This window comes from Narcine bancroftii, chromosome 6, assembly GCF_036971445.1.
Source record: "Narcine bancroftii isolate sNarBan1 chromosome 6, sNarBan1.hap1, whole genome shotgun sequence".
NCBI classification, from domain to species: domain Eukaryota; kingdom Metazoa; phylum Chordata; class Chondrichthyes; order Torpediniformes; family Narcinidae; genus Narcine; species Narcine bancroftii.
Genome location: NC_091474.1, coordinates 140,146,004 through 140,165,071, shown reverse-complemented (window position 1 = coordinate 140,165,071; position 19,068 = coordinate 140,146,004). Strand labels below are relative to the sequence as shown.

Below are 19,068 nucleotides of genomic sequence, written 5' to 3'. Positions count from 1 at the left end.
GGTGAAGGACAAATGCAGCTTTACAGCTCCTCAAAATTGGATTATGAGAAGAAAACAAAGCAGAAAGGAATGCGTCCTAGTTTGTTGGAAGTTCTTGCTTGAAATGTATTGTTTCATCAAGCTGGATAACCTCTTGATGCCAGAATCCTCTGATTATCATTGATCCTCTTTTTTTCCATTTGTGTTTCTCATCAGGGATTTGCGATTCAATAAAATCAAAGATATTCCAGTTGGAGCCTTCAAGCGTTTGAAGCACCTCAACACACTGTGAGTGTCTTTTTCTTTCATTTTCTTTGCAGCTTTTCCTTTCCTCATCCCTGGCATTGTCGAAAAAGGTGGCGGCGGAATTTCAGCGTGATTTTTGGGTTGCCGGCTGGCGGCCACAGAGTTCGACATAATTTTTAAAATGAAATGAAATCAACCTGGTGTCAAACGTAAATGATATTGTTTCTTTTCAATATTTTTATTGGTTTTATCAAATAAATTTTACATAGGGTACATGCTAATAATGTAAATTATTAACAAATCATATATAGCAATACAAATATTATTGAAACCTATGTTACATTAAAAAAGAAATAAAATGCTATTTTGAAGTGCAATATGGCTGTGTTAAATTCAGGAATCTTGGCTTAGTTAATTATAACTCTGCTATGCTAACATTATAATGTTGACCAATGTCTTTCCATTGTTATAAATTGACAAAAATTTATGAAAAGCAGCTTTCAGTTTTTCATACAAAGACAGAAAAAACAGAAAGCATTTAAAAAGGTTGGGAAGTTTCATAGTGTTTCAATGCCTGTATATTTTATGATACTCATTAAGTTTATTGATGCTTTATTATCAATGGGACAGTTTGTTTCAGTGTAATTGAAATTCGGCATGTTTTATAGACCTAACCCTACCAGTTTGTATGAGTCAAAATTTCACAGAAATTAAACTGCTTGATTCATTATCATGTTGACTGGAACTCTCAGGTAATATCCGTTGTTGAAGCTGGAGATTTTGTATGTTTTCTTTGTGTTGCTGCAGTTATTTTTTTTCAAAATATGAAAACTTGTAAAAGATCGTTGCACTTTATATTATCTGCAAATGACCACAGATTTTATTTTATTTTTGTCTGTGCTAAATTATTTTAATGTACATTGATGTATAAGAAAATGTGTTAACCATTTTGTGTAGGACAAATTCCCCCAAACTTCATTGATCAATTGTGTTAGGTTTTGCGGTCAAAGTTGACAAAGGGTCATTGGTCAAGAGCTGAGAATGTCCTCCAGTTCAAATGTGAGCACCTGAGACCATAACATGAGAGCATACCTTTAGAACAAGGTTGGAAGGTTCGCTTGTTATTTCATTCAAAATTTGTGTGGCCGTCACTTTGCATTGCTTGTTTTGAGAAATATTTATCTTTGTGTCAGGAATTTGAGCGCAGTTTCTACCAGCCTCAACCTGCTTCTGTTCAGTTTTTGGCCTTTACCCAACAACCCTTTGGTGTCGATTCATATTGTAGTTTCAGGAGCTGGAGTTGGCTGCTTATCACCTGAAAATGTTCTGCTGATCTTAAAGTTGACAGTGAATCATTGATCTAATGACAGAAACCTGGTATTTCCCCTTATATTTTAACATTATTTACAAAAAATGTTTTAATCTTAGATTTGAACTTGGGAATAGAGCTGCCATTGGAAAGCTAGGCAAGGAGTTCCAAACTTTTGTCAGTCTCTGTATATTTTTCAAACTTCCTTTCTGAAATACCTATCTTTAATTTTCAGGCTACATCCTACTTCAGGACAGAGACTCAGCTGGTAATTTGTATGTTTTCCCTGTATTTGCACAGGCTTCCTCCAGATTCTCTCCAAGATCCTGAAGACGTACTAGTTGGGTGGGCTAATTGGCCCTTGGGTGGTAAGAGAATTGAGTAGAAGGGTTGGCGAAAGAGATGTCATACATTAAAATGATAATTGAGGAATGAGATTTCCCTGAGAAACAGTATTGACTTGATATGCCGAGTAGCCTCTATCATATATCAGATTGCTAGCACAGCGTCACAGTGGAGAGGGTTGGGGTTGTGTAAGGTTCCTAGCTTCACACAGCAACAGCAGGGAGGGCAAGAGATCACACCATTTCCCAGCACAACAGCACTGTTGGTCACATCTTTTAATAGTACAGCCATTCTCCGACATGCGTCCAAGTTTAGTTCTGACCAACCGGTTGGATCTCAAAATGGATGCAAGTAGGATGTAATGTTAGCTTGGCATGTTGTCCCTACGCTATCAGTCCCCAGGCTGATCCCACTGCTTGCATTCTCCTGACAGCCCGCTGTACCTGTACAGCATACTTTTATCCTGAGAAATGAGAGAGATGCTGCAATGTACACAATGCCAGGACATCGTCTGACAGTCACTATTATACACACGCATCCGTGAGCACTGGTATGACCAAGTGTGATTTTTAAATTTCCATATTTAAAAAATTTACACGGTATTTTTTCGGTTGTAGGTACGGATGGTCATAAGTTGCATAGATTGTAAGTAGGGGAGAATTCTGAATTCTACAAGCAGTCTCCTATCTGTGAAAGCATCCTACATGCAAAATGAAGGTACAGGCAGACCCCGGGTTAAAAATGAGTTCGGTTACATAGGTCTGCCTTTAATTCGGATATGTATGCAAGTCACAACAGGCACATATGGTCCTTATTTAGTGTCAGTTAATCAAATGTTTATCTTGGTATATATTTTACATTTCTATGCATATAAAACCCTTTCCAATACATTAAAACATCTTAAACATAATAATAATGCATGCAGTGCACAATAATAAAAGTAACTATGTATGGTCATAAGATCATGATTAAAACTTAATACTCACAAGAGAAAGATGGAGAGATGGCTACTCTCTCTCGATGCTGGGCGATGGCAGTGCCCCTGACCTTGAGGCCCTCCTGCATCTTTGATCCTTCTTATCCACCCGTGCCCTCTCCATTCCCGCCAGCTGCGTGTGCAACCTTTCCACCCACGTGCACCCCTACCACACAAGTGCCTCCCCTCCCGCGCGCCTTCCACCCCCCCCAACCATACACACTCCCTCTCCCCCCCTCACATTGCAGGGTCTGTGTTTTTCTCAATACCATTATAAATAATTTTTTTTTTTTGTTTTTGCGTTGTTCCTTAATTGGTGAAACGTGCATATTTTGGCAAGTAGAGTTGTTGTCCGTTAAGGGACAGTTGGTTTTATTTGTAGCAATTTGTTTTTTTAAACCAAAACCTCTCATTATTTTTATTTTATCCATTAGCAGAGTCTGTCCCAAATCAATAAAGTCCATCTTACTAAAAATCTAGAATCAAAGCTCTTTTGCATTTCTCCCTTTGTTGGTTTAAACTGAATTACATTACAATTTCTGTTTGAAAAGTATTGACAGATGGTTGGATTGTTAATAAAATTTGTACCATTACTCATTACAAAACTTTCATATGCTGGTTTGAATCCACGATCTGTAGTACGTGAACCGTCGGCTATTGAGAACAGCTTTGCCTCTTTACATTGAAGCATGCATCATTTTGTGCACTTATTTGTTTTAAAGATGATCTGCTGTCAAGGAGAACCAAGATGGAGAATCTTGTGTAGCTGAAATCCCTCAATATTGCTCTTGTCAATATTTTCTACACTCTCTTCAATCTTGAAGTCCTTTCTTCTCTCACGTTCCTGCACACTCATGCAAGACCTTAGGTCATTTCAATCTCACTATGCAATGACCCATTTCACACTTGCCTGATTGCAATGCCGATGTCTGCAGATGTGGGGGATTGTACTAGGGGTCGAGGCCGTCTATCCCTGGCGTGAGATGACATCATCTCACGCCAGCGTTGAGCTGATTTTGCTTTCACACTTGGCACTTTAAAGGCCAATTGGTGGTTAATTCCTGGGATCACTTGCAAGTGTGAAAGGAGCTCAGTGAAATATTAACTCTCAAAAATGGTAAGATAATTTTAAGTATTTCTACTTTTAATGAGATGCCCTGAACTCCATAACCTTGAGAAATTGACAGGAGAAAGCAAGCAAGAAAGGTTGGATTCTTAAGATGAATATTTCCCTGTAATTGTGCCTCAGAAGGAGCCGAAGCTTTTTGATCTGGTTTGGAAGTCTCAACAGTTAATCACTCTCAGAGCGAAGGGGTGTTGGTTGGTGGAGGGTGGATTGCAGACAGAGGTATGGATTGGCAGAGAATGTATTACAAGGGTGTTATTTGGCAGAGAGAGGATTGCAGGTATTGTTGATTGGTGGAGAGGTGAATGGATGGTTGATTGAATGGAATTTAATTTGTGGAAGGTATATTACAGGAGAGTTGATGGACGGAGAGCGGTTTGCAGGCAGGGGAGTGATTGGCAGAGAGCGGTTTGCAGGCAGGGGAGATGATTTGCAGGCGGGGGAGGTGATTGCCGGAGAGCGGTTTGCAGGCAAGTGCTCTCCTCTCCCACCTTCGTATGTCCAGTAACCTTTCAACTTTTGTCCATTTTTACCCAGTCACCTCTTTTTGCCATCCCCCCCTTTCCATCTTGGTCTTAATAAAGGGACCTGCTTTGAAACCTTGGTGGTCCATTTTTCAATCTGGTTGATGCCTGACCAGCTGAGTCCCTCCTGCTTCTCGCTGTTTGCGCAAGGTTCGAGCATCATCAGTTCTTGTATATCTTGAAATTTTCAATTTATCTTTAAAAGGAAAGTGTTGCGAGTGTTACGTGAAACAAAATAGCTGGCTCTCATGAGCTTTCTTTGTTCTTTGTATTTATTGTCTGCTGGTGTGGTTCTAAACTGAACAGTACTGTGTCTTATTCAAGTAATAATGCAATCAGTTTTTAAGTACATGTTTACCATAGGAATCAGTTATGGTGCAGAAGATGAACTGATCCATGATTTAAAAGAATAAATATGCACTTTTTTTTAGTTCATAATACCTTTTTGTCCGTTTTTTTCTAGACTGTTAAACAACAACCAAATAAGGAGAATTCCCAGGGGTGCATTTGAAGACTTGGAGAATTTAAAATATCTGTGAGTAAACCACTTTAGTATTTAAGCTTTGTAAATACTATGCTGCTGTGCAATTTTGGGCAAGATTGTGGTCAGTTCTGGATGAATCACTTCTGCCTGAAGGTGAAGAATCAGACATGATCGGAGATGTTTGCGCAGAAATGTTTACAGTCCGGTTGGAAACCAGGAGCTATGTGTGGTCAGAATGAATATGTGCTTTATTGTCAGAGGCCAAGCTGGATTGAATATCTTCTTGCACATTCTGTTCTCTTCCGTGGGGGCTGCCTTAACTACTGTCCATTTTGAAAAGCATTTGTTTATGTGAAAACTCCAATCGACCCAGCACCTTTTATCATCGTAACCAACGAATCAGCAAAACACTTACTAAACAAATTCACAGCTGTTTTATAGGGCTTAAGTGCATTTATGATTGTACATCTCCACAATTTGGTGATGATTAGGTTACTCGTGCCCTTGCGCTATTTTGGGGGAATGTGTTGAATACTGTCTGGTTGGCAAGATATTTTTGTTAATTAGAAGCAAGAAAATGTGCTTTGAACTTGCAAACTAATTTTGCCATGCTACGTGAGTATTAGTACAGTAAAACCCTAGTTATCTAGAATTAAGCAACTGGGGAAAAAAAGCAGAAAATAAAAAGGTTTTTTTAAAAACAAAAAAAAGAAAGTCTAAAATTGGTGTGCCTCACCGTTAGTTGGCCAATCATGCATCACAGTCTTAAGCAACCGGAAAATTTACTTATGCGGCAGCTACCAATCCCCATAAGTGTCAGATACCAGGGGTTTTACTGTACTCAGTTCTATGCTTTTAAAGGAACATAAAAAAAATGAATGTCCTTCTTCTGTAATCCTGGTGAATTTGCCCACTATGATAAAAGGGAAAGAGCTGAAGGCAAAATTAACAAAGAACAACACAAGTCCTTCAGCCCCTAATCTCATGCTGATCTACGTAAATCTACCCCATGATCGTTCTAACTTTTCTCTCCCTAACAGTCTATAATCCCCTATTTTTCTTATATCCATGTGCATATCTAAGAATCTTTTAAATGTCCCTATTGTATCAGCCTTAATCTCTGAAAGATTTTCAGAGTAAATAGGTTAAAACCATTAGAGCAGAAATTAATTAAAGATATAGTAATAAAGAATCTATAATAAAAAGAGAGTAAAATAAAATCATGATTTAAGTATGAGAAGTTTGCTGCAGTTTCTCTTTCTTTGTCCTTGATTCATGATCTGAGATTTCTATCGATATATTCTTGGAGGAATGATTTTATTCACCCAATCATTTTTATCACCATAAAACTTTGACTAGACTGTAGATGTGGGCAAGAAGGTGGACTATTATTAATGTGACTTTTTAATGTTCCACTACTTGTGCAGATTAAAATGTGCAAAGTACATCATTAAAGCCATGAGGTAGGATGATAAACTCTGCAACTTGTTATCAACTACTGTATCTGTATTGAAGGTGTAACTGGTGATGAATTGTGGAACCTAAGAACAAGCAGTGCTCATCTGCATTGCCTAAAACCTCATCTAACTTGGACATTATTAGCTAAAGCAAGAAAAATCCATATGTTTTCCAGCAGGAGTCAATGCAAGAATGAGATTTCTGGCTTGTCCCTTTCATTTACTGCTACTCTTTATTGACCTTCACTGTTCCACTGCATACTCAATCAAAATTAGGTCATTCCTGCCTGTTGAATCTGCTCTGCCATTCAAATCATTGGTGATGTATTTTCCTCTCACCCCCATTCTCCTAACTTTCCCTGTAACCTTCACCCTCACTAATCAAGAACCTACTCAACTCTGATTTGGCCTCCACAACTTTCTGTGGCAATGAATTGCACAGATTCACCACTCTCTGGAAACATCTCCTTGTCTCTGTTCGATATCCCTTTATACTGAAGCTGTGCCCTCTGGTCTTGGACTCTCCCAAGACTGGAAACATCTTCTCCACATCCACATCCTCTCAAAACTCCAACCCAGAGGCCCAGAGCCATCAAATGCTCACCTTGCGTTAATCCTCTCCTCCCTGGGATCATTCTAATAAACTTCCTCTGGACCCTCTCCAATGTGAGCATAAAGTATGAAACCCAAAACTGCTCACAATACTCCAAATGTGGTCTGACCAAAGCCATACAAAGCCTCAGCATTACATCGTTGCAGTTATATTCTAGACCTCTCAAAATAAATGTCAACATTGCATTTGCTTTCCTGACCGCCGACTCAACCTGCAAATTAAATGTTTTATTTTTTTTAAATTAGACATATAGCACAGTAGCAGACCCTTTGGGCCCACAAGCCCAAACTGCACAAATATATGCCTCCATTTTCTGAATACTATCCCTATTTAGTTTTACTTAATTCTTTCAACCAAATTCATGACCATACACTTACGATGTATTCCATCTGCCACTTCTTTGCCCATTCTCCCAGTTTAAATCCCTCTTCTTCCTCAATAGAACCTCCCTCCACCTGCCTTCATATCAACTACACATTAGGCTGTAAGGCTATCAATTCCATCACCCAAATCATTTGCATATAACATTTTAAAACAAGTAGCAGATCCAGAACTGACCCCTGCAGAACACCATTGTTCACCAACAGCCAGCCAGAAAAGGCCCCTTTTATTCCCACTCTGCCTTCAACCTGTCAGCCAATCTTCTATCCATGCTGGAAACTTAACAGTAATATCACGGGCTCCAATCTTGTTAGTAGCTTCATATGTGTCACCTTGCCAAAGCCCTCTGAAAATCCACTGGCTCTTGTCCTGCTTGTTACTTCCTCAAAGAGCAAATTTGTCAGACAAGATCTCCCTTGAAGGAAACCATGCTGACTTAGGCTGATGTTATCTTGCGCTTTCAAGTACCCCCAAAACCCCATTCTTAGTAATGGATGACACAATCTTGTCATCTGCTGAAGTTAGGCTAACCAGCCTATAATTTCCTGCCCTTTAGTGTCTCTCACTTCTTGTAGAGTGGAGTCACATTTTAAATTTTCTAGTCTTCCAGAACTATTCCTAATTCCACCATTTCTTGTGATACTTTCATGGGATTTTTGTTTTAACTGCTATTGCATTTACATTTGCTTGCTCAACTCTGGAGTCAAGCCAGGTTTTTTTTCCCCCAAAGAAGTGTACGAATTTGGACTTGGCGGTAGGTTTGTAGAGTTTTGCGTACTCCTTCAGGCCCTTGATTGTTCATTGTATCCACTATTTCATTTGAGTGAGTTACATTTTAACTTTCCAAACTTTTGAACTGAAAGGTTAATAAAGATGAGCACCATTGGCATTAAATTGTAACATTTCTTCAGTTTCCTTAATTTTCACCTGGGAGATGTTAATTTTATATATATATATATATATATATATATATATATATGGTAACATTTGGTGGCTAATGTATGCAAGCTGTTAAACGTAATGAACAAGTTCCGTTTTTGAGATTTTTGTAAGTTGACTTTGTGCCTTTCCGAAAATACACAAACTTCATTTTATGATAAGGATGCCTCCTCAGTACTGCAACGAATGACATTTCATGAGATAGAGTCGCTGCTAAATTTGGAGAGCAAGAGAGAGGAAACATTCTGCCAGGTGTAGGAATGGGCATGCATGCTTTGAATTTAATAACACTGTGGGAATTCGTACAGATGTCCATAAGTTGTGCGTTCATGGCCCATGTAAAGTGATTTCATATTTATTGCGTTAATTAATGGAGCGCCGACTATTTTATACAACACAGTAGATTTTAAAAATAAGCCAATTTGTTGCTTCATCTTAAATCCTGCTTGTTGCAGTGCAGGGTTCAGGAACCTGAAAGTGCAAAGTTCTCTTGTTTAGTGTAATAATAACAATACTTCATTTTGATCAATCTTTGACTTTCTGGTTTCACTGCATTAACTTACTATTCTTTCCTGTTTAATTCCGAATCTGAATTAAGTGAAACGTTTGTTATCCTTATCTCATTATTAACATGGTAATGCATTAAATTGCTGCCCAATCATTTTTGTAGATAAATGACTGTATGAGGGTCCCACATGCTTTCTTCCTAGTTTGGGTTGGATCAAGTTGCTGGAATGATTAAAATGGGAAGTGCTGAAAAGATTGTAAATGAACTATTTTATGGAGCTGCAACAAATCAGTGAGAAAACATGAAGCCTCCTGGCAAACACATGTCAAAAACACCCAGGAGTCCTTGGCACATCGAGCAGCTGTAAAGACTTAGCTTGAAACATCAGTTTTAAGAGTTAATGTTTTAATGGACTTGGGTGTACTCTTTCTGTACAAAGGTTCCATACGCTACTTCTAGGGTCATTCCCCCTGTGCAGTAAATTTCTGATTAATAATCTAAATCTTGATTTTTGAGGAACATGTGTTTTTAAAAAAAAAAAAAAATTTCAGTAGGAAATTTACGAAGTATTGTTCATATTAATTTCTCAGTTGCAACTTATAACCTGGTATTTGATGGTTTATTTTCCATGAAGTATTTTCTGTCTCAAAGTTCAGATTAATTGTCAGAGAACATACTAAACATCACATACAACCCTGAGATTCTTTTTCCTGCAGGCCAGACAGAACTTTTACTTGTTAGTAACCCACATTTAGTAACTTATTGGTACCGTTACACGCATCAGTCATGCATTTTGATGACATTCCAGCAATCTTCATTTCAACGTGGTCTTGTTAGACTCCTTTCTACCTTTAACACCATGATGTAGTTTGTCCCTGAAGCCCACTGTTTGGCTGGTCCAAATTCCATCGGAAAGGGTGAAAGATAAAGAAAAAGTTACCCTTGACAAAAACTCCAGCTGTGAACAGTTAAAGATGTCAGGTTACCTCAGTCTGATGTTCAAGTCACCAGATAGAATTAATTAGTAGAAGACATTAATGTTCTGACACTAACTCAAATTTTCCGGAATCAGTTTGTTTCTCACTGCCAATTCCCTGTCATGTTGATGACAAGCGTGAGTTATCAGCTGTTCACTTTGGATACTTTGCCGTGACTTCAATGAATTTGAGAATATTTCTCTGCACTAAGGAAAGATGGGAGAAGTTGGGTTACTTTGCTCAAGCAAAGCAAGTTGAGGGGAGACTTGATATGAAAATCGTGTACAGATAGAATTAATAAAATTAACTCCAAGGAAACAGCTGGTCATCAGAAATCAGTGATTGTGGTCATTGTAAAAATGTGTTATAGCAGTAAGTTGATAATAAATTGTAATCTGAAAATATAATGCGCAAGCCTAACAGCAGTTGTAAAATACTTAAAACTGTGTTGGATGAGCACTTGAAGTACTCTCCCACACTCCATCCTCAATGCATTCTATAGGGGTTGTATCAGGAGGATCTTGTGCTACTGCATCACTGCCTTGTTTGGAAGCTGTACCTCCTTAGACTGCAAGACCCTGAGAGGATGGTGAACTCAGCAGAAAAGATCATTGGGGGCTCTCTTCCTACCATGAACGACATCTACAACACTCACTGCAGATGAAAGGCAATAAACATTGTAAAAGACTCCACACACCCCTCATGTAAACTGTTCTCCCTCCTGCCTTCGGGTAGGAGATACCTTAGCAATCGGCCGGGACATTACGTCCAGATTGGGGAACAACTCCCACCCCCCCTCCCCCCCACCAAGCCATCAAACTCATGAATTTCCAGAACAGATGTGGATAGGGTACCACAGACTTTTACAGTATATGTCTTAATATTTTAATGTGTTTAACTTCTGTTTTAACTTTTATGCTCCATGATCCTGGAAAAACATTATCTTGTCTTTACTGTGCGATCATGGTATGAACGATAAATAAAGGTGACTGGGCTTGAAGGAGAACATTAACTGGGTTAAAAGTTGTAATTTGGAGGCCAAACACAATTAACCAAATGACCTGTCGTGCTGAATGAAGATTGTGTACTTCAAGACAATGTAGAGATACTAGAAATCGCTCTACATATGCAGCAAGGCCCCATTTTCAGTGAAAAGGATAAAAATGGTTCAGCTGCCCTCAAGCCCACAAGCTAAAAAGAAAATCCTCTTGTCCTCTTTGTCTCAACCTATCCCAGTCGCAAATAACTGATCTATCTGATCAGCGTTGATTATTAGAGTACACTGAGTTGTGATTGGTGTGATATCTGAAATCATTCTACGTTGAGATTGCTTTATTTGGGATTTGAGCTCAGGTGAAGTCTATGATGTTTGGTCAATTAAATGGGGATATAACTAAGTTAAATGATTTTCACTGAGCAGATGAAAAAAGTTATCAATGTTTCAGCTCTTTTTGATGTTGCCCACAGCCTTGATGTATTATTATACGGATTAGTATACACTGGACAATGAAGGTTTTGCTTCCTGAATAGTTTTGGGTGTATTTTATGTATTTTGAGCTGATGAACATAAAAATCACAAAATTTTCCTATCGCCTATTCTCTTTCAGATACAATCTGTTTTTGCGATTTTTCCCATCATATTTTCAGTCTACAGGTACACAATCTTTTATCAGAACATCTAAAATCCGGAAAGCTCCAAAATCTGGCAAGTGGGGAGAGAGACAGCAGTGTGGGGGGTGGGAAGAGACCAGCAGCGTGATTCGGTGGGGGGAGGGGAGAGACTGGCAGCGCGATTCGGGGGTGGCGAGAGACCGTCAGCGCGATTCGGGGAGGGGGCGAGAGACCGTCAGCACGATTCGGGGGGGGGCGAGAGAACGTCAGCGCGATTCGGGGGGGGGGAGAGTCCAGCAGCGCGAGTTGGGCGGGCGAGGGGGGGAGACGGCAGCGCGACCAGAAAGTGGGTGGAGGTGGATAAGGCAGCACAATTTGGGTGGGCTTAAATCAGGCTTTCCGAAATCCAGAAAACTCCGAAATTCGGAACACACTGTCCCCCAAGGGTTCCAGATAAAGGATTGTGTACCTGTACCAATATTTTGCTTACAGAGCAAGTTCTTTCGGACAATTCAAGCATGCCTGGGCATAGACTCAGTGCAGGCGCTATGCAAATGTTGTCTTAGGCCTGGGTGCTTGGAAGGCATTTAAAGATGTTGTTAAGCATTTTCTTGGCAATTACAGAGCACCAAACTGCATCCAGCTGATTGACAACATACTTCAAACATACAAAACCACGAAATGCAGCATGTGATTGAAAATGTCAATGTCATTTTCTGCATTTACACTTGGACGACTTCCCTGCTAACCTTGGTGCAGTCAGTGATGAACATGGTGAAAGTCTTCACCAGGACATTGCGCATGGACAAGTGATATCAAAGCAACCGAAATCCATCAATGTAAGACAAGTATTGTTGGACACTGACACAAGAGGCATCAAATGCTGAGTACAAATGAAAATGGCAAAACATTTTTGGGTCAGTTGAACCAATGCAATGTAACAGCATCATTATGTAATTAAACATGCTAAATTCAATTAAAATTAAGTTAATGTTTCTCCAACTTTAGAATTTATTGTCATGAACAAGTCATGAAATTCAGTGTTTTGTGGCAGCGTCACAGAGCAAACATACATATTATAATCATCTTATGGAATTACTATATTAAAAAAAACAAAATAGTGCCTTTGGTTCATTGATTAGTCAGGAATCTGATGGCAGCGGAGAAGAAGCTGTTGTGCCACTGTGTGCTTGTCTTTTGGCTCCTTTACCTTTTCCCTGATGGTAGCAGAGTGAATAGGGCTTGGCCTGGATGGTGGGGGATTTTGAGGATAGAGGCTACTTTTTTAAGACACCTGCCTTGTAGCTGTGCTCGATAGAGTGGAGTTTGGTGCTTTTGTTGTCGCAGGCTGAGTTAACAACCCTCTGGGGTTTATTCTTGCCCTGAGAATTAGTGCCTCCGTACTAGGCAGTGGTGCAACCAGCCAGAATGGTCTCCACGGTACTCCTTTAGAAGTTGACTCAGATGCCTTGTAAAATATAGCAGCTTACAAGCCTGCTTTGTGATTGCATCAACATGGAGGCTCCAGGTCAGTTCCTCGGAGTTGTAGAAACCCGGGAATTTGAAGTTCCTGACCCTCTCCACCACTGAGCCCTCGATGAGGACTGGGTCATGTTCCCCTGATTTCCTCCTGAAATCCAGAATCATCTCCTTGGTTTTCTTGGCGTTGAGCACAAGATTGTTGTCGTTACACCATTCAAACAACCTGATCTATCTCTCTCTGCTCTACATTTCCTCATTGCTGTTTGTGATTCTGCCATCAACTGAGGTGTCATCAGCAAATTTGTAGATGGCATTGGAATTGTGGCTGGCCACACAGTCTTGGTGTATGACGAGTAGAGCAGTGGGCTAAGCACACATCCTTGGGGCACACTTGTGTTGATAATCACTGAGGAGGAGACGTTGTTTCCAATTCGTACTGACTATGGTCTTTCAACGAGGAAGTCAAGGATCCAGTTGCAGATTGGGGTACAGAGGCCTAGAGTTTGTAGCTTCTTGACCAGCAATGAAGGAATAATGGTATTGAAGGCTGAGCTGTAGTCAGAGAAGAGCAGCCGTACGTATGAATTGCTGTTTTCGAGGTGATCCAGAGCTGATTGGAGAGCCAGCGATATTGTATCTGCTCTGGAGCAATTGTGATGATAAGCAAATTGCAGTGTATCCAGATATTTGTGTGTTAATTTTGGCCATGACCAGCCTTCCCAAGCATTTCATCACAGTTGAAGTTAGTGTTACTGGGTGGTAGTTGTTGAGGCAGCCCACGCTATTCTTCTTGGGTACCGGGATGATTGATGCCGTTTTGAATCTTTTACCACCACACTGAGAGGTTGAAAATGTCCATGAACACTTCAGCTTGTTGGTTGGTGTAAATTTTCAGTACCTTGCTCGGAATGTTGTCAGGTCCTGATGCCTTGCGAGAGCTCACCCTCTAGAATGATGTTCTGATGTTGGCCTTGGAGACAGATATCACAGGGTCCTCAGCTTTTTCAAGGATTCTAGTTGACATTGTTTGGTTCTCCTTCTCAAAGCACTTCCGATTCCGAAACATGCAAAATAGAATAAAAGTTAATTTAATGTTTCTCCAACTTCCTATATGATACAGCAAATCTGAAATCATCTTTGTGTTCACCTTGAAGTTGTCTATCATAATCTCCAATTTTTTTTTAATGAAGCAAACTTTTTGCAAAAATTCCTTGTCCTGTGCAATTGTTGTCTTTACTATTTCCTTATTTCTCAGATTTGTTGGAGCAAAGTTGTGAGAATGCCAGCAAAGGGTGAATGGCGGATGTTCTCATTTCCATTTGGATGATTCATGGGCATTGTTCAGAGCAGCAAGTCTTATTAGGACAAAAATGGTATTTTGTAGCTTGATGAAAATTGAGCATTAATTTTGAATTTTAGGGCATAGTTCCAGGCTTCAGTGCACTCAGACATGAAGCTGTACGTGAGGAAAGGAAATGCCAGCTAGGCATAGGGCACAGCTTTCCACTGAGGCCACAGGAATCCAAGAATTTTTCTCAAATTTTCATATAGCCATTCTTTCTCTGAGTTAGTAAGCAAATATTCGTGTACTATTCTTGTGTATAACTCTTTCCCATTTTGTACTCTCTTGCACAGTTTCTCGCATGTTCTTTCAAAATTCAACATTCCATTTATTGCCATATAATTAATAAAAATACAACATGCATGATATATTTCAACTTTTGTCTGCCGTAAGACAAACAAGGTTTCCATGAGAATAGCTCGGCATCCCTTACAGTCAGAGAAAGAGAGTCCTTTCCGAGACCCTGAGTGTCCATGGATTCTCTTCCAGTGCTCCTGCAGCATCTGCATCCTCCCAGACTCCTATTCAATCCATTGGCAACCAGAGCTCCAGATCTAATCCTCTGATACAATCAGGAAGTTATTGGTGCCCAAGTCCCTATGGGGACCCTTCTTGCCCTCATCACCCTCTCAAATCCTGGCTCCATGAGCCAGTTGCCAGCAGCCCACAGCCTGGGAGGGTCCTTCAGCCACAAGTCGCCAGCAATTCTCAGCTTGTGTGGGTCCTTCAGACTACTCAGTGGTCTGTGGCTATGGTCACCTTCCCTTTAGTGTTCTCTCTCATGCTTCTTCTCAGTGACGGGAGATACTGTCCCCATTTCTGGTACCCTGCGCCAGTCTGCTGCTCCCCCAGCGTCTGTAACCTTTTGTGGTATGCTGCCCAGCACAGCTGCTGCTCTCTCAGCCACAGACTTCCTTGGTTGCAGGATTTTAAAAGAAAAACACACTATTGGCTCCTTTAACAGACTGTTTAAAGCCTGCATGAAGCCATCAGAATCAGAACCAGACAGTAGGCCCTTGTGGAGCCATGCTAGGTCTCCACTACCTGCTCTCCCATGTCTGCACCAGCGGCAGTGCTGCCAGTACAGCAGTTCTGGCACTGCCTTTTATTTTGCACTCTCTCACTCTCTTTCTTGTACTTGCTCTACTCTTTTGGGAGCATTGATTGCCTAGGGATTTTATAGTGCATCCAATAGGGTAGATAGGGTGGTAAAAAAGCCAAAAGCCATAGTTGCAGTCACTGTTTCCTCTAAGCTGTCCGCGTATGCAACCAGTGCACAAAGAAAATTAATGTGCAAACAAAATGAACAACAAACTGAACAAAGTAGTTCAAGGTACAGGTACTCCTGACATACAACCATAATTGAGACTGAAGGATCGGACGTATCTCGAAATGGATGCATGTCGGAATTTTGCCTGCATGCGTGGAATACCAAAGTCTTAAAGCAATCTTTTTAATCAAATCTTTTTTCTTTTTAAAATATTTTTGAGTTTAACATAACAATCCATATACAAGATATTAATGAAGAAGGCAAAATAATAACCTATACGTAACAAAATTCAATGCACAATACGACAATTTTTAAATTCCATCCCATATAAATCAGTTAAATACTGTTTTATGCTGCGATGTAAAACAGGGCTGCCTACTCGCTCCAGTTCTGTTTGGCATTTTCTTCTCTGCTCTTCTGCGCCATGCCTTTCCAGAGATTTCAGGCATAGCCCTGCACACAAGGAACTCCGGAAAACTTTTTAATCTGTCACAGCTCCAGGCCAAGACCAAAATCAGAAGAGTTATGATTCAAGAACTGCTCTATGCAGATGATACTGCCTTCGTGGCTCACTGCCAGCCAGAGCTGCAAGCGTTGTGCGACACATTTCCATCTGCCTGCACTGAATTTGGTTTGAAAATCAGCCTGGGCAAGATGGTCGTCTTTAGCCAACAAACCCACGACACTCCATCAATTGCCATCAATGAGTCAGTGCTCGTCAACGTAGAGAAATTCTGTTGCTTGGGGTCCACCTTGACAACAATGAACTCACTTGACGCAGAACTGGACACACGCCTGGAAAAACTATCCACTACCTTCGGACGCCTCCGTGCCCACGTGTGGGATAACTGACACCACTCCACCAAGTTGAAGATCCGAATCTATGAGGCCTGCATGCTGAAGTACTCTTCTCTACGGCTGAGTCCTGGGTCACATACAGAAAGCAAGAACACCGTCTTCACGCATTCTATTTCCACTGCCTCAGATCCATCCTAGGCTTCTTGTGGCACGACAGAGTCACAAACGTCCAAGTCCTGGAGAAAACTGGAAGTACCGACCTCTACTCAATCATCTGCGCTTGCCGCCTGTCTGTATGGAGGATGGCCGATTGCCCAAGGATGTCCTCAACGGTGGGCTACCAGATGCTCCCTGCCCTGTTGGCCACCCACGTCTTTGCTACAAAGACTTAATCAAGCGCGATCTCCAGTCATTCCATGTCAGCCATACTGACTGGGAGGGCCTTGAAAAAAATCACACTGCATGGCGTTCTGTGATTCACAGTGGCACAAACAACTATAAAAAGTTCTGTGAGGGCAAAAGAGCTACAAGGCACCGTGTTCATCTTCGCTCGTAAAGGGATGGGCCATAATGACATATAAATCAGTTAAATACTGTTATAGCAAATCGCATTATACTTTAATAAAATCTAACCAAAAGGATATTATCCAGGATAATTATAATTAAACCCCATAAATCCATTTATCTATAAAAAACCCTAAAACAAATACTAACCTAACCCTTCCAAGTCAAGGTTACAAGAGAAATGCAAATCTGAATCAAGTCGCGACCTCCAGAAGACCAAAAGAGCATCCAAGTGACCTGAAACTGCCAATTGTGATAGTACTCGATTAAAGGGCCACGTCATTTTTCAAACTGAACCTTTTTATCTTTAATATTATAACTCATTTTCTCTTAGATTTGATATGCCATTACATCATGTAAGCCACTGTGCATGAATCAGTGAGTTTGTCTTTCCATTTCATTAAAACTGCTCATCTGGCTATCAACATGTAAAGGGGAGAAAATGACACTGTATATATTCAAGAGAAAAATGTCTGTATGTATTTTGGTCAGTATGGTTTATTGTGTGAAAAAAATTAAAAAAAACATGCTAAAATCTAAAACTTTCTCCTGAGATGGCAATAAAAGTTTATCCGTTTCATGTGGCAAGACCAAACGCAGCAATTAAAGGGCAAAGATCTAATTTAATCTTAAAAGTTGTTGATAAAGAATGAAAAATATTCTGCCAATATCTTCCTAACTTAGGACATTCCCAAAACATATGAACAAGTGAGGCTTCAAAAATGTTATACTTTTTACAAAATTGATCAACATCCGCCGAAAAATGAGATAATTTGAGTTTAAACATGTATTCTTTAATAAACAGTGCCTTGCACAAAATGAAGATTCATTGATTAAACTAAGAGTGGAATACCACTCCCCACCTGAAAAAGTTGTCATGTCATTTTTAATTTTAGCCATTTGAGCTAATCTTAATACGATAAATATGTGATATCAATCCACTATGAAGAAATTGTAGATCAAAAAATATGTATATTCAAATCTGAAATTTGAGGAAAAGTGTTCATTTTAGACTGAACAAATTCCTTATATGGAAATATCTTTAAAAAAAGTATATGAGAGATCTTAAATTTAGTTGACAATTGTTCAAAAGAAGCAGTTATTTTGAATAAATAAATCTTTAAAATATTTAATGCCAAATCTTTACCATTCCTTAAAGCCTTCCTTTCATACAGGAGGCGGGAATGAATGGTTATCCATAATATAATTTTATCTCTCACTTCAAGCTTAAAAGCTCCAAACTCAGCCATCTGTTGAGAATGTATTTTCACCAGAGTATTAAACCTAGTACCAAGTTCAGTCATAATCTTGGATAATCCCTGCATTGTATAAGATAATTTAGATTCAAGATTCACAAAAATCTTTTCAATTGGAAGAGATTTTGGCTCAACAGATTCTTGCTTCTTCTGCATAACCAAAGGATCTTCTGTTCCTTCCTTCATTCTGGTTGCCTTCCTTGTAGTATGACTGCGTGTGGAAACCCCAGCCACAGCCTCTCCAGCAATGACTGGAGGATGCTGGCCGGGGTTTTCCCCAGTCCATAATGTATTAAGTTCTCCCAGTACATCAAGTTGTATAGGTTCTTGTATCTCAAGAGATGCAGTTTGCAGCGCCACCTCTACAGCAAATGCCTTTGAGTAACTCTTTGTTCTAAAGGCTGTTTGGCGCCCTCTTTAGGGGGCTCTACTGATGTAACATAGAGCTCTACATCCGAACACTGTACCTCTCTCCTGGGATCCATTTCACACTGAGTCCCGGTGTCTTTCCTGTAGGTAGGCTCCAAAATTTGAACTTTTGGAAAATGTAGTTTTTTGATGATCTGTTGTCATTTTTTTTTTGCTCTTTTCCACCAATTGTACCATCATAAGTTAAATTAACAGCACTGAAATTATCTAAACTTTTAAAGAATTTTAACGGGCATTTCTAGACAAAACAATAAGATAGAGTCAGGAGAGGACTGGAAGGCACGTCTGATCCTTACGCCATCTTGCCACGCCCCCCAATCCAGGGAGGCTTGAACTGTTTGTAAAAATAATGTTGTTAAATTATTAGGTAATGTGCAAATCATAAAGGGACACTCGATCCCTTCACAACAGCTGAAAGCTAAAAAGCAAGTTGAGAGGTGACATTCCTGAAT

The 19,068-nt window shown here is 40.0% G+C and overlaps 1 protein-coding gene across 3 annotated transcripts in view; it reads left to right on the top strand.

The window, feature by feature from the left end:
* The window catches only part of LOC138736528 (peroxidasin homolog), a 243,839-nt gene that overhangs the window by 91,741 nt on the left and 133,030 nt on the right, over positions 1-19,068 (top strand). For all 3 annotated transcript variants that reach the window (XR_011340350.1, XM_069886187.1, XM_069886186.1), the window contains exons 2-3: positions 196-267; positions 4,969-5,040. Coding sequence is in view for 2 of the 3 variants with exons in the window: in XM_069886187.1 (XP_069742288.1) it covers positions 196-267; positions 4,969-5,040 (144 nt within the window). In the remaining variant the exon portion in view is untranslated. The remainder of the gene's footprint in view (positions 1-195; positions 268-4,968; positions 5,041-19,068) is intronic.